The following is a 14,904-nucleotide window of genomic DNA, read 5'->3' on the forward strand; positions in this document are numbered from 1 at the left end:
TTAATAAATATGCATTAATTCTATCAGTCTATTTTTACCACCTAAATAAAGTACAACATGTAGCGAAAAAATGTTAGAATCACTTGGATATGCAAAACCTTTATGGAGTTATTCTATGTCAAAGTGACATGTCAGATTTCCAAAATGTGGCTCCGTCACTAAGGTGTGAACAGGCTTTGTCACTAAGGGGTTAAAGCTAAGATTAGTCTAGTGCTGTCTGTAATAGAATTATGCCAACAAAGTTGACCACTTTAACCAAGATTCTGGACCCTATGCATTTTGTTCCCTAAGGAGTCTCCGGTGTTTAGCAAAGTCTTAAAGATATTGAAATAGAATACCCCTGTTCTTCATTGTAGGTTTAATATCTTCATCAATATGTAATGAGGAAATAAAAATACATTAGACTTTCTAGTGACCATAAAACAAGGTAACTTTCCTAAAGTTCTTACTTAACAATTGTACATTTGAAGTGTCACATTAAACAGAACAGTAAGGGCAACAACATCCACGTGGCATCAGCCTGGGCAGTTTCATATACAGAAGTATTTACTGAATACAGTACATGATGATGTAATGGCTTCTTCTGTTGTCACATCGCTAACTGCGCCACACTTTGTTTTCACAGGAATGATCTCCAACTAATCATCAGATCATTCTTGCAAACAATTCGGCCCAATGTCCACAGGCGGATCTGAATTGCGGAAGATCAGTAGATCAAACCGCCCATAGGAATACATTAGCGGCCACAAATGAAATAAAGCATGCGGATTGCCTTTTGGTCCGGAAAAAAAAACACAGGATGCTCTATTTCCGTGCAAATCTCACACAGACAGTCCCCGGCCACGGGCAGGGTTGGATTCCGCTGCGGGTTCCCACATGCGGAATAAAGCTGCCCGTGGCCATGAGGCCTTTATGTTTCTTTTCACCTTTAGTTCTTTGTAAAACATTATCCAAGTCTTTTTCTCTTCTAAGTACAAAAACAGTGCAATTTATGTTTATAGCGGACACTTTCACTCCACCATATTTTGAGCCCATGATACGAGCTTAAAGAGGTTGTCCAGGGAGGTGGAAATCCTTACAGCCTATGCAGAGTCAAAGAAGGGCATTTTCTTAGTTATTAACCCTTTCCAATCCACTGTCTGACATCTGAAGACATTACGATTTAAGGCTGTACAGCTCCGACGTTGGAAGACGTCCGTCAGGGTTCTCTTACTGTATATTGCCAGCCTCTCTGCTGTCAGAGCCTATCCAACGTGTCACCTCATGCAGTACTGGCTTTAGCCAGCATATAGCACAGTTGTATAACGGCAGAAAAAGAGGAAGCCCCCTAGGAAAACCAGGATACAAATTGGATTGAAAAGGGTTAAAATGTGCAAAAGAGCCAGCCACCGGCAATGAGACGACGCTCAAAAAGTCTGTATCACGTGACCCAGTGTTAAAAGAGGAGGTTCCGACACAGCAGGTGTGGTTGAGGATTTTGCATTTCTGGGCATATGCTTTAAAAAGGTAACATGTTTAGTTAAGCGTAGTCTAACCACTAAATACCAGATTACATGTAGAATTAACCCACATAAAAAATTGCTTAACTTTGTAAATACACTGAGGGAGGATATATAAAATGGCCTAAAAGAAGAACTGACTTTGCTGTTCATAGCAACCAATCACAGCACAACTTTCATTTCGTGTAGTGTTCTTGAAAATGGAAACTTACACTATGATTGGTTAGTACGGGCAAGAAAGTATTTTTTTTCCCCCTTGTAGACAGTTTTATAAATCTGTCCCATTATTGTGTTTTGATAGTAATCGGACTTCTGCAGGTTTCATATCTGAACTTCTGCCAGCATTCCTTGATGGCTCAATGTTTGCTCAGTTTCTCTGGTGACTTGCAGTCTGGGAAGTATAAAAGTACAATTTTTACAACTCAGCTAAACACCACGATACTGTAAGCTAAGAACAATGACACGTGCTATTCCAGTGTGTTATGGGAGCTAGGCAAAGCTGTTAAGCGGGTGGGTCTAACCAAACTTGTTAACAGGCTCCAATGGGAACCGAACAAGCAGAATTGTGAATGTGGTTCTGGGCTTTAAATACAGAACAGGAAACTATAAATAATGCAGAGTATTAATGTAGATGAACACCTGCTTAACCTTTCACTAAAAATTGGTAAATTTGGCTAAATATATATAATTTAAAAAAAAAAGTATCTTCCACTTCATAATCTACACGGTTTGCACTAAATTCCTACAGGTGAGCAGCCTAGCAGAGATGAGGGGAAGTTACATTTTAAACTGTATTACATAATGTTATTAGAGGCAACATACATTGATGCCCCATTTCACATGGGCCGATGTCACCGCTCGTACAGAGCGTTCAGACTAAAAGATATGGCTGGCTTATGTGAAGTGCTGCACGGGGAGCGTATACACGCAATGAGAAGCCAGTGATAGCTTTTTCGCTGACTTTCAGCGATTAAAAAACTGCGGCCTTACAGTGAGTGATTTTTTTACGCACTTATACTTAAATAAATTTGAGCGATAATCGTTATTTGAACGAATTTTGAGCGATAAGAGTTACCTGTGAATGGGTCATAAGGCTAGTGAACTAGTACAGTAACATGCAAGAATGTGCAACTAGTTGTGTCTGGATATGGTTCCGCCCTTCCATGGTTCAACTGGAGGTTTCAAGGTCCTAACAACCCACAATCATGCATTAGTATCTGTAAGGGGATGACTCAAGAAAACAATCCCCTAACTTGATGACGGCTGAGGACCAAACACTGGGACCCCACCAATCCCAAGAACAGGATTCTAGAACATCTCACACTGAAGGCAGTGATGGCCACACATGCGTACCAATGCTCCATTAATTTCAATGGACTTACTAGAGATAGCCAAGCGCTTGAACACCATGTCCAGCTGTATGGAGATGAATAGAGCAGAGGGGCAAATATGCAACCCCTGCTGCTGCCTACATTGTAGGGTGCTCCAGACCCTTGGTCTCAGGATTGATGGAGGTCCAGCAGTTGGACCACTCACCAATCAGCAAGTTATCTTCTAGCCTGTGGATAGGGGGTCATCCGCTTTAAATGCCTTTGTAACGAAATCTTTTGAACACCTCTGACATGTCATAAGTTTTAGGGCTGACACCCACTGACGTTTTATTCTCTCTTGCACTGCGAGAGCAAGTGTAAATACTCGCCGCGCAAGAAAGACGCCGGGATAGCGCCAGTGTTTTCAATGGGGGCAGGGGCAGCATTTGGGGAAGGGCTTGAAATATAGGACCTTCTCTGAAAATCATCATTAACTGGTTAAAAAAATATTTTCGAGGAAGGGCTTGAAATATAAGCCCTTCTCTGGAAAAAAAAAAAAAATAATAATTTACTTACCTCTTTGTCACGTCTTCTGGCTGAGTCCCCGGCACTGCTGTCCAGTACTTTCAGCAGGCGGCGATTTAGAATTTCACGCCTCCTGAAAGGGCTGTGCTGATGCTCAGCCAATCAGCACAACCCTTTCAGGATCTGGGGATTTTTAAATCCCCACCTGCTGAAAGTGCTGGACAGCAGTGTCGGGGAGCCAGCCGGAGGACAAGACGGAGAGGTGGATAATTTTTTTTTTCTTTTTTTAACCAGTTATTGATGATTTTCTGGGAAGGGCTTATATTTCAAGCCCTTCACCGAAAAGCATGCTGCGGGGGTTGCCACAAACAACTGCTTTCAATGGGACTGGCAGCAGCGCCAATCCTATTAAAAGCAATGGGATAGCATGGTAGACGTCTGCCACAGCTATGACAGAGAATTCCTTCATCCCCGCGGGGATGAGGGAAACTCCTGCCACAGCTGTGTCAGAAGTCTGATATTCTCCCTATGGTTTTAATAAGGCTAGTGCTGCTGTCGCTGGCCCCATTGAAAACACTGGCGATATCCCGGCGTCTTTCTTGCACTGTGAGGCAAGTGTTTACACTTGCTCTTGCAGTGTAAGAGAATAAAACGCCAGTGGGTGTCAGCCTTTAATCAGAGAGGGTCCTGGGAACTCTCAATCACTAAAACAAAGTGTCAGCAGCATGGAGCCAGGCACTGTGAATGCACGGCTGTGGTAGGTAAGCAGAGTACAGACTCAGACTTTCACGTGAGCTTAAACAGTACCCTGAGGATAGCCAAAGAGATAAAATCAGGAACCGCATTAGAATTAGCGCTTCTGGCCCTTTAACAATTGGTAGGTGCCTCAACATGTCACTATGGTAGGTCAGAAGTTTTCTAAAAGTTGAGTTATACCTTTTAAAGAAAGGTCGTAAAGGTTTCTTCCAGGAACACCTCTTTAAAAAGAACTGTAGTTTACTTCTGCAGTAAATAATCTGCAACATGCAAACCTTTGAGATGTTTGCTAGCAGACTAAGGGCTCATGTCCACGGGCAAAATGAGATTTAAAATCCGCAGCGGATCTCCCGCGCGCGGATCCGCACTCCATAGGGATGCATTGACCACCCGCGGGTAGATAAATACCCGCGGATCGTCAATAAAAGGGATTTTTTTAAAAATGGAGCATGAAAAAATCTGGACCATGCTCCATTTTCGTGCGGGTCTCCCGCGGGCTTCTATTGAAGCCTATGGAAGCCGTCCGGATCCGCGGGAGACCTAAAATAGGAATTTAAAGAATTTATTCACCCGCAGCGGACCGGGAAGCTCTTCTCTTCCTCACGGCCGCATCTCCCTTGCTTCGGCTCGGCGGATGTGCCGGCGTAAGGAATTCATCCGCCGGCCGAAAAAGAAGATCCGGCCGTGAGGAAGAGCAGAGCTTCGCCGCCCGCTACGGATAGGTAAATTCTTATTTATTGTTATTTTCAGTGCTCATGTCCGCGGGGCAGGAGGGACCCGCTGCAGATTCTACATGTAGAATCCGTAGCGGGCCCGATTTTCCCCGTGGACATGAGGCCTTAAAATTGCGAATCTCTGCCCTGAATTCTTGCAGCTTTAATTACATGACTAGTATATAGATTTTTTTTTTTTTTTTTTACACACACCACAAGTTAGTTATTTGAGCTAAATCAAAGTTTACACCAGGAAGTCACATTTACAGCACTATACTGAATAAATGGTATGTATGTGCATTAAGCCTCGTTCACACTAACGATTTTGTCACGTTGCTACAAATCGCATGTATGCGAAGCCCATGCTTTCCTATGGGTCACTTCACACATGCAATGTTTTGTAGCATGCAACAACCAGACAACTACCTCGCAGGTCCAGCGATATGCCTACGACTCGTGCGGTTTTGTAGCCCATGTTTCCCTATGGAGCCTTCATCGCTGTTGCATTGCATGAAAACGCGTTTTTGGGCAGTGCAATGCAACTTTGACAGCAGGAAAGCCTACTGTCAAAGCTCTAATCCAAGCCCTGGCTGCAGGCAAAAAAGCAAACACAGTATACATCCCCTTAGAAGCACTGTCAGCCTGGCCGTGTCATCTTCCCGAGTTCTGAGACTGTTTCTCTTCATCATCTGGCCGGGGATTGAAAAATGCCCGCCTCCTGGAAGCACTGACTGTGTTTGGCTAACGCTTAGCCAATCTCAGCCAGCACTCGATGAACCAATCATAGCTATTCATCGAGTCCTGGCTGTAATTGGCTAAGTGTTAGCTAATCACAGCCAGTGCTTCCAAGAGGCAGGGATTTTTCAATCCCCAGCCAGAAGAGAAGACTATGAGCAGTGCCGAGGACCTACTGTAAAAGGCTATAAAGATTCCTTGCACATTGTACAGATGCCGAGAAACTGCTGCAGCAGAGCCCCGGCCAGGAAAGCGTACAGGATGATTTTTACCAAGTACCCTTGATTTTCTATATCTCCATAGCAGTCAGAGTACTTAGCCAATAAAACAGCATTTTGTGTAAGAATAGGGGCCATCTGCCAAATCACTTTAACCTTTAACATTTCTAATTAAGAATATTAAAAATACTCCCATCTACTACATAGGCCACTTTCACACGGGCGACAGCAATACAGCCGCAAGAAAATCACAGCGGTATCGCAGCTGTGAGATATTGCTGCAATATCGCGATTTTGGGGTTCTCGGGGTCTTGAAGAATAAGCCCTACCTTGAAAATAAGCCCTGGCTGCAGTAAAAAAATAAATAAAAAAATTAAAAACACATAATACATTACCCAACAGGCGCTGCCAGCTCTGCCGCACGTCTCTTCCACCGACAGACTTGCTTATAGTTTTGAACCAGCGTTTCCCGGTCAGGGGATAAAATTCCCTGCTTCCAAGAAGCGCTGGCTCTAATTGATTCTCGAACACCGCAGCTCAGCAAATCAGAGCCAGTGCTCAATGACCCAATCATAGCCATCACATTGAATGGCTGTTATTGGTTCATTGAGCGCCGCAGTGATTGGGCCATGGCACTTGAGAACCAACCAGAGCCTGTGCTTCTTGGAGGTAGGGATTTTGAAACTCCAAACTAGGAAACGTTGTTTGCATCTCCGGCAAACTTGCTTGTAGTTTTCAGAGGAGACGCACGGCAGAGCAGACAGCGCCTGTTAGGTAATGTATTGTGTTTTTCTTTTTTTTGCAGATAGGCTTCATTTTAGGGATTTTACAGTAGGATTTCCTACTGTAAAAGTTGCATTGCAACACACCACAAGAAAACCATGTTTTTGTGTGATGCAACAGAAAGGAAGGCTCCATGGGGAGACATGGGCTACAAAAACATAGGAAAACGCAGCAATGTTTATCAATCCCCAATATTTTTTTCCTCGCAATCTAGCAGCCTACAAAACATCACTAATGTGAAGGATCCCATTGGAAAGCATGGGCTTCACATAGTACATGCGATTTGTAGCACTGTCGCATCGAAAGACAAATTGTGCGATTACGGCCAGTTTCACGCGGGTGACAACCACATAAACGTACACATATTTCAATTCTTTAAAATAAAATAAAAAAAAAAAATGACTCCTCCATAACCTTATCCATAAACTACATTGCAAAAAAAAAAAGTGTATCAGAGATCTGGAAGTAACTCCGAACCGTGTCACTCAATAGTACATGGATATACGTGTGTGGAAGCAAAGAAACTACACCTTAGGGAACATGTTTATTGTGTTTGGGGTAATACATTGGGTGCTCTCTGAGCTACAAAGGGATAAAGGAAATCCTTTCAGTACAAACTGACAAAGGTAAAACAGTATTCACAACAGCGTGTACCACATAATTGGAAATATTTCTGGGTTTAATACAAATGACATTTTCTAGTAATCTACAGCTAACTTTAATAACGTCGTCATACAGATAATGAATTAGGCTAAAATGCACTATAATATTTGGTTTGGAACGGTATCCTTAGTACATCACAAAATACATTTTGATATCCCAAAGAAGCAAGACTTGCAAGTAGGCATTTTAACGTTACTAATCTACAGCTACAAAGTTCTACTCTTGATAGCATTTACCTTTTGGGGCATGATAACCATATAGGATAAAAGCAGAGAGTAGAATCAGTTTAACATATACACAGAAGTCCGTATTGTAAAGGCTATAAAGATTCCTTGCACATTGTACAGATGCCTTGTACTTCTTCACGCTGTACAATTTATGTAGCGTATCTCTTGGTCCACTGCCTGGCTATCCTGTCATGCTCTGCTCTGTTGGTCAAATACTGAGTGGCTATGCTTCCAACCAGGGGGTCAGCTGCAAAGAGAGAAGAATAGGTTATTTATTTCAGCAAGACATTCCTACAAAAACACATTCTGAAGCATTCCTGAAATGTGACATTGCTACAGTAAATCCACAAGGAGTAGAGATGGCAGCAGTCAGGTGCAAGTAAAAACCTTTATTCCTCCCAGTGCTACAACAATGTTACAATTTGACATTGCTACAGATGGGACTGTGGCGATTTTACACAATGCATCTTTACAGAATGAAACCTCACTGTGTTTATTATACTGGATACAAACCATACAGGAATTAAGAAGAAATATCACAATATCCGAGTACTATTTGTGCACTTTAAAAAAAACAACAAAAAACTTAATGTTGTAACAAGACCATTACCTCCAATATTCTATACCCCACAGTAGGTCAGACTAGAGAACTATCAGTAGCACCAACCTATAGCTTTTATGTCAAGTTTTGAAGAAGTGACAGAATGAGCTTGACGTGAACATAGACTTGCATATGCTACAACCACATGTGGTTAGAGTCCTACATAGCGGACAACTTGTGGCCGAGACACGGTTGGGTTCTGGCTTTGATGTGGCCAAGACTACAGCCATCATGCAAGTTGGTGCAGCTATCAAATAAATTAGGTTTTAACTGGCTGTTCACTATTAATGACAGTGTGCTTCTAGACAAACCACATGGCCATTAATAAGTACTGCAGGTTTTAAAGCTGCACTTTCCCGATTGAAATCTCTCAGTTTTTCGTTGCGCAAAACCGCAGGATTTCTGCCAAGAATACGACCGTGTGACCCCAGCCTACCCCATTTCCCCAAATGTCCTGAACACATGGTTTCTCCCATTTCCCTTCTTTTCCCCAATTGGCTCCACCCACAGGGTGCAGGGATATCACTTTCATGATTTTTTTCAAAAGTCAAAATTTTGCCCCAATAAATGGTGAATTAGGCTGTATTCACACTTGTGTCAGTGCTTTACGTCTGTTCTATTTTTACAGCAGAGAAACAGAATTAAACGTTTCTTTTTTTTTCAACGGATTTCAATGGGTTTTCAAAAGAAAAGAAAAGCTTCTAGTTTGCTTCCATCAGTCAGGTTTCAGTTTTTCTTCTTTGGAAAGGAACAAACTGCAGACTACACTATTCTGTTAAAAAAAGGAAAAAATAGAATGAAAACACACCGAAAGGCTTCAGTTTTTCTGAAAATCACTGGGCATTAAAAAAAGGAAACATTTATTCCATTTCTCGGCTTCAAAAATGGAAGAGAGAAAAGGAGAGCCTTAACACAAAAAAGTGTGAACATAGTCTTAATCAGTGGATGCAGGGTCACCATCCTAAACTCCTGGCATCGTGACTTCTACAATGTGAGCACTGGTGCCAGGAGTTAGGGCCTCAGAATGGCCGCAGCAGTCACCTGACTTCTGCGGGCCATACACCAGGAAGATGGTGCTGGCGATACAAGAGCTGCTCAGCAGTGTTGTTGGGTGGCCCAAGGAGAGGTGGGTATGCATTGTTTTTTGCTTTTATTTTACAACAGTCACAGCTGCTGGCGGAATTTTCATGGTAGAGTTAACGGTTCAACGGGACTCCTATGGCTAGCACTACACATCCTTGAGATGTTGAGTGAAGCTGGCTCCCGGCCATACTAGATCAGTGATTATTCTAGAACTTAAAGAGAATCTGTCATTTTGGGAAACCCACCTAAACTATAGTAATCCATGAACAGCTTAAAAGACAAGATTCTGAATCTGTTCTTTTTGTTTGCAGTAAGCCCACAAACGGCCTGAGCGCTGCATGCTAAGGCATATCCCAGACTTGTAAGCTTGGCGAAATGACACAGCAAACTCCTAGGACTCCTTCAGCGGCACAAAGTGCACAGACCATTTGTGTGCTTACTGCAGGGAAAAGCAAGTCAGTCCAAAGATTACATATTCAGAATCTGTGTCTGAAGCCATGTGCGGATTATTGTGGTTCAGGGAGTTTTTGGTGGCGCTAGGTTCCCTTTAAACTTGGCACGATCCTTTAAAAAGTCAACTCTCAGCAGAGAAGTCTACTTTAAACCCTACGACTATTTATCTTTTTTGTTTTAATACAAGAATCTCCCCAAATGTATTTTATTGTTGAAAGGAATTGTCCTCCATGTGCACTTGGCAGCACGGTTATTTTAATAGACACATTACTTTGCATTAAACCTCCGCCATCTGTTCTGCCCTGAAATTACAAATGTAAGAACATAATTTACAGCAGACACAACGATATGCAATTCAAATTTGTAAGTGTACTCAATGAAGCAAAGCTGCTGCTTCAGAAGCCATCATGACTGAAAGCATTCTTGTTTTATGGAACATTTTCTAAACAAATAAGCTATTTATATCAGTTAATCGATGAAAACATTGGATTTACTTTGCCGATTTAATATTTTAAACTGGTTTTCACTAGAAATGTTGAGCATGATTTAAGTCTTCCTGGCGTTCCCTTTAACAGGTCATTACAAAATATCCTCAGACGTAATCTGTAAAGTGATGCTTTGTTTTCTGGCTGATAGCGAATGTGATTGGTCAAAGTACTCATCCTGTTACTCACACTTGTGAGGTCACATAGCAGCTCAGCCAACTGTGACTATGGGGAGACAGCTGCTAAATTATGTATTCTAAGTAGGGAGGGACAGGGGGAGAGTCTCCAATTAATATTAATGAGCAGCTTATTTGATTAATCTCCAAACAATCACATTAAAGGGAACCTGTAACCTCCCTACAGCACCAAAAACCAAGATATGGTGCCCTTGAGGGAGATCACCGGGTGCCAGGTCATGTATTTTTTTATTTTCGTTTCACATAGCGCCCGAAAATCTAACTCTTCAGTGTCCCGCATTTGCTCTCTCTCCCATAGACTTGTATAAGAGAGTGCACGTAGGGGATTCTGAAAACAGTCAGATAGGTGTGTTGCCATGAGATCTTCAAAAGTGGGACACTGTTAGAATAAGGGGGCAGGAGAGTGTATGAACCCCCCCCCCCCCCCCAAAAAAAAAAAACAACAAAAAAACAAAACACATCCGGCTTCCTGTCACCTTTCCTACCACCACCATAGCGTCGTTAATGGTACTGTTGGGAGGTGATGGATTCCCTTTAAATTGAAACCCTCCCGAGAATGTCTTTTTATATTGCAGATGCTGAATTTATCTCGTAAATATACTTTTGTGGCAGAACTTAGTTGCCTTCAGTGAATTTTTAACCCCTTATTAACATAACTAATTTTAGCCATAAGAACCAGTAAATTATTGGCCCTTTCGTGGTCCAGCAGTCATAACTTTTTAATAGCTATATAAACCCTTGTATTTTGTGGGGAGAGTTCTAGTTTATATAAGAAATAATTGCCGATGCATAGAATATATTGAATAACTTATTAGTGTTATTGCTGGGGCGATGGATAAAAGCTCTCACCACTGTTTTTGGGAACTATTTTTACAGCATTCACCATGTGGTATAAATATTTTGTTAACTCTATTCTACAGGCGATTACGCCTAGGACACCACCAAATTTCTAAAGGTTTATCATGCTTCATTACTTTTGCACAATGTACATTTTTCTGGCTTCATTAAATTCCAAGACCTTAGCATTTATTATTCATAAATTTTCCCCCATCAACAGAGCTGTATGAGTTGTTTTTTTTGGGGGGGGGGTAAGGACTTGTTTTTATTTGTACTATTTTGATCGTTTTTCATTCTTATTTTGGGGAAGCAGGATTAAGAAAACTCATTTAAATTTTTGTTTTGGATAAATAATGTACTTTTTTTTATAATACAAGTTGTAAAGGGGAGGGGGAGGGGAGGAGTGAGGGAGATCTAACATTTTCTGTAAAAAGATTTAGATGCCGCAGTCAGCAATGACTGCAGCAACTTCAGTGTTAAACGGCGTAGAGGAGCAATTAGATGAGCAAGTCTTCATCTTTTTGCTCTTTTTTGGGAATAAGGACCCCCATATGAGATAATGAACATGCAAACATGCTCTATGATTGATGAGGGGGTGATAGAAGAAAAGTTCATAGCACACCTTCCCTGAGACAGGGGGCTATACAGGAGAATAACATTCTATACTTCCTGCACATCCACTTTCTTCCCCTTCCTTTCCGTCTTGAACACTGGCTTAAAGAAGTTGTCCAAGATTTAAAAAAAAAAACAAAACAAAAAAAAACAACACTACGCAACTGCTTTCTTCCAGACACAGCGCCACCCTTGTCAATGTGTTGCATCTGGAATTGTAGCGCAGCTTCCTTTCACTTCAATAGAGCTGAGCTGCAATAGCACACACAATCCTATGGACAAGGGTGGCGCTGTGTTGGGAAGAACGCAGCCATGGTTTTTCCAACCCTGGAAACCTCTAATAGTGACAGCTGTAAATTCAATATTCCTGCCTCCACTCCAAGTGGATATAGCTATGGGTCTTTAAGTGCTACTGACATGCTTTTGGAGCAATTTTAAGGCCATTATTCTTTGCCTAAAAATGGTGACAAGAGTATGTTGACAGCTCTACTAGAACCAGAGCTACAACTGCCTGAAGTAGAAAAGGCCCCGTTCATCCAAAACTAGAACGTCCCTTTCCTGCAGAATTAACAGCGCTCCTCCTAAACTATTGGGGGGGGGGGGGGGGTTAAGAGAACATGACTCCTGCTGCCCAGGTGGGAGAGACCAGACGGTGTATCAAAGAGTCCCAAAGTACTGTTGCAGTGGATAGAAATTCCTGTGACCTCTTCTGCAATCTATCTAGTCTCAGATGTATAGAGGCTCTTGCACAGGTAGATATTCTACATGTTAATGAGCACCGATCGGCGCTAGGCACCATTTCCATGCAGTAGAGGATCACTAGAATGGGAACATGACCAGACAGATTACACTAGTCAGTAGCACATCTCCCCACCGATCGCAGACATACTCACAAGGGTCAATACATGGGAAAACAACGTTCATGTCTGATTAACCGCCCGTGTAAAACAGATTGAAGCATTATTGTACCACTTTCATGTGGTGTCTGAATGCTCCCGTGCAATGACTTACCAGGGTTGCAGTCTGTCAAGAGGGAACAAATAGATAGCAAAACTTTTGATATAGTCAATGCTGGACTCCAGTTGTCTTTCAGAATATCCAAGCAGATGACTCCTTGGCTGTTAATATTACAGTGATAGATTCTTGTTCTGAATGTGACCTAAAATTCAAGCAAAATGATATGTAAGGATTATTTCGGTCCCATAATACCACCATACCTCCCATTTTAGAGTGTTTTGTTCAGCTACATGCTGGAATTCTTAGGAACGCTTCATAAAGTGAAAATTACGGAACAACCAAACACAAGGAACTACTGAACACAAAGCCTGGAAGGTTTTACATAAAATGATCAATCAATCACATGCTCGCTGGATCACAGAATTAGATAGTAATCGTTCAATGTTAATGCTGCCGGGGACTGATCGACAAATGCCAATTTGTTTGCTTATCATTCATCGCACAGTTTCTGCAGGCATAAAAATCAAGTGACGGTTGGCCTGTGTGGAAGGACCCCAAGTGAATGTCTCATCCAGGTCATAAACTATTAGAGGGGTTGTTTTAGTAATCTCTAGAGATGAGCGAACGCACTCGTCCGAGCTTGATACTCGTTCGAGTATTAGCGTGTTCGAGATGCTCGTTACTAGAGGCGAGCACCACGCGATGTTCGGGTTACTTTCACCTCTGAGACGTTAGCGCGCTTTTCTGGCCAATAGAAAGACAGGGAAGGCATTACAACTTCTCCCTGCGACGTTCAAGCCCTATACCACCCCCCTGCAGTGATTGGCTGGCGAGATCAGGTGTCACCCGAGTATATAAATCGGCCCCTCCCGCGGCTCGCCACAGATGCATTCTGACAGAGATCAGGGACAGTGCTGCTGGTGCCGGAGCTGCTATAGGGAGAGCGTTAGGAGTTATTTTAGGCTTCAAGAACCCCAACAGTCCTTCTTAGGGCCACATCTGACCATGTGCAGTACTGTTGAGGCTGCTTTTAGCAGTGTTGCACAATTTTATTTTTTTGTATATCGGCCGTGCAGAGCATTGCGTCCGCAGTCTGCAGTCATTGTACAGAGTATAGGGCCAGTACTGGTGAGGAAGGGAAAGAGATATTCAGGCTCTATAGGCAGTGGTCTTTTTCCAAAAAACTGGGGAAAAATACTATATTTGGGCTGCCTGTGACCGTCTTCAGTTTACATCAGCGCCGTCATCCCGCCAGAGGGAAACAGTATCCATAATATTATACGCTGCCTACAGTATCTATCTGCTGGGGGTAGTAGTCCTAATTAATAAGCAGCTAAGCGTTACAGCAGCCATGCGCAAAATTGTTTCCTGGATCTGCTGTGCGTTCCGTAAGCGAAGTCAGCCTCCAACCACAGGCCAATAAGCGGCACATTTAATTACAGCATTCTGTTTCTGCACTACTGGTAATACAGCATGCTGAGGGGTAGGGGTAGGCCTAGAGGACGTGGACGCGGCTGAGGACGCGGAGGCCCAAGTCAGGGTGTGGGCACAGGCCGAGCTCCTGATCCAGGTGTATCGCAGCCGACTGCTGCGGGATTAGGAGAGAGGCACGTTTCTGGCGTCCCCACATTCATCTCACAATTAATGGGTCCACGCGGTAGACCTTTATTAGAAAATGAGCAGTGTGAGCAGATCCTGTCGTGGATGGCAGAAAGTGCATCCAGCAATCTATCGACCACCCAGAATTCTGCGCCGTCCACTGCTGCAACTCTGAATCCTCTGGCTGCTGCTCCTCCTTCCTCCCAGCCTCCTCACTCCTTTACAATGACACATTCTGAGGAGCAGGCAGACTCCCAGGAACTGTTCTCGGGCCCCTGCCCAGAATGGGCAGCAATGGTTCCGAATTCTCTCCCACTGGAGGAGTTTGTCGTGACCGATGCCCAACCTTTGGAAAGTTCCCGGGGTCCGGGGGATGAGGCTGGGGACTTCCGGCAACTGTCTCAAGACCTTTCAGTGGGTAAGGAGGACGATGAGACACAGTTGTCTATCACTCAGGTAGTAGTAATTGGAGTAAGTCTGAGGGAGGAGCGCACAGAGGATTCGGAGGAAGAGCAGCAGGACGATGAGGTGACTGACCCCACCTGGTTTGCGACGCCTACTGAGCACAGGTCTTCAGAGGGGGAGGCAAGTGCAGCAGCAGGGCAGGTTTGAAGAGGCAGTGCGGTGGCCAGGGGTAGAGGCAGGGCCAGA

General features: G+C 43.2%; 1 protein-coding gene across 1 annotated transcript in view; it reads right to left on the reverse strand.

Moving 5' to 3' along the window:
- Positions 1 to 7,070: 7,070 nt before the first annotated feature.
- UBE2E3 (ubiquitin conjugating enzyme E2 E3) overlaps positions 7,071 to 14,904 on the reverse strand; it is a 62,337-nt gene continuing 54,503 nt past the window's right edge. The window contains exons 5-6 of the mRNA XM_066575761.1: positions 12,709 to 12,856; positions 7,071 to 7,676 (exon numbers count right to left, since the gene is read on the reverse strand). Coding sequence (XP_066431858.1) covers positions 7,579 to 7,676; positions 12,709 to 12,856 — 246 coding nt within the window. The 3' untranslated portion in view covers positions 7,071 to 7,578. The remainder of the gene's footprint in view (positions 7,677 to 12,708; positions 12,857 to 14,904) is intronic.

This window comes from Eleutherodactylus coqui, chromosome 8 (assembly GCF_035609145.1).
Source record: "Eleutherodactylus coqui strain aEleCoq1 chromosome 8, aEleCoq1.hap1, whole genome shotgun sequence".
Lineage (NCBI taxonomy): Eukaryota > Metazoa > Chordata > Amphibia > Anura > Eleutherodactylidae > Eleutherodactylus > Eleutherodactylus coqui.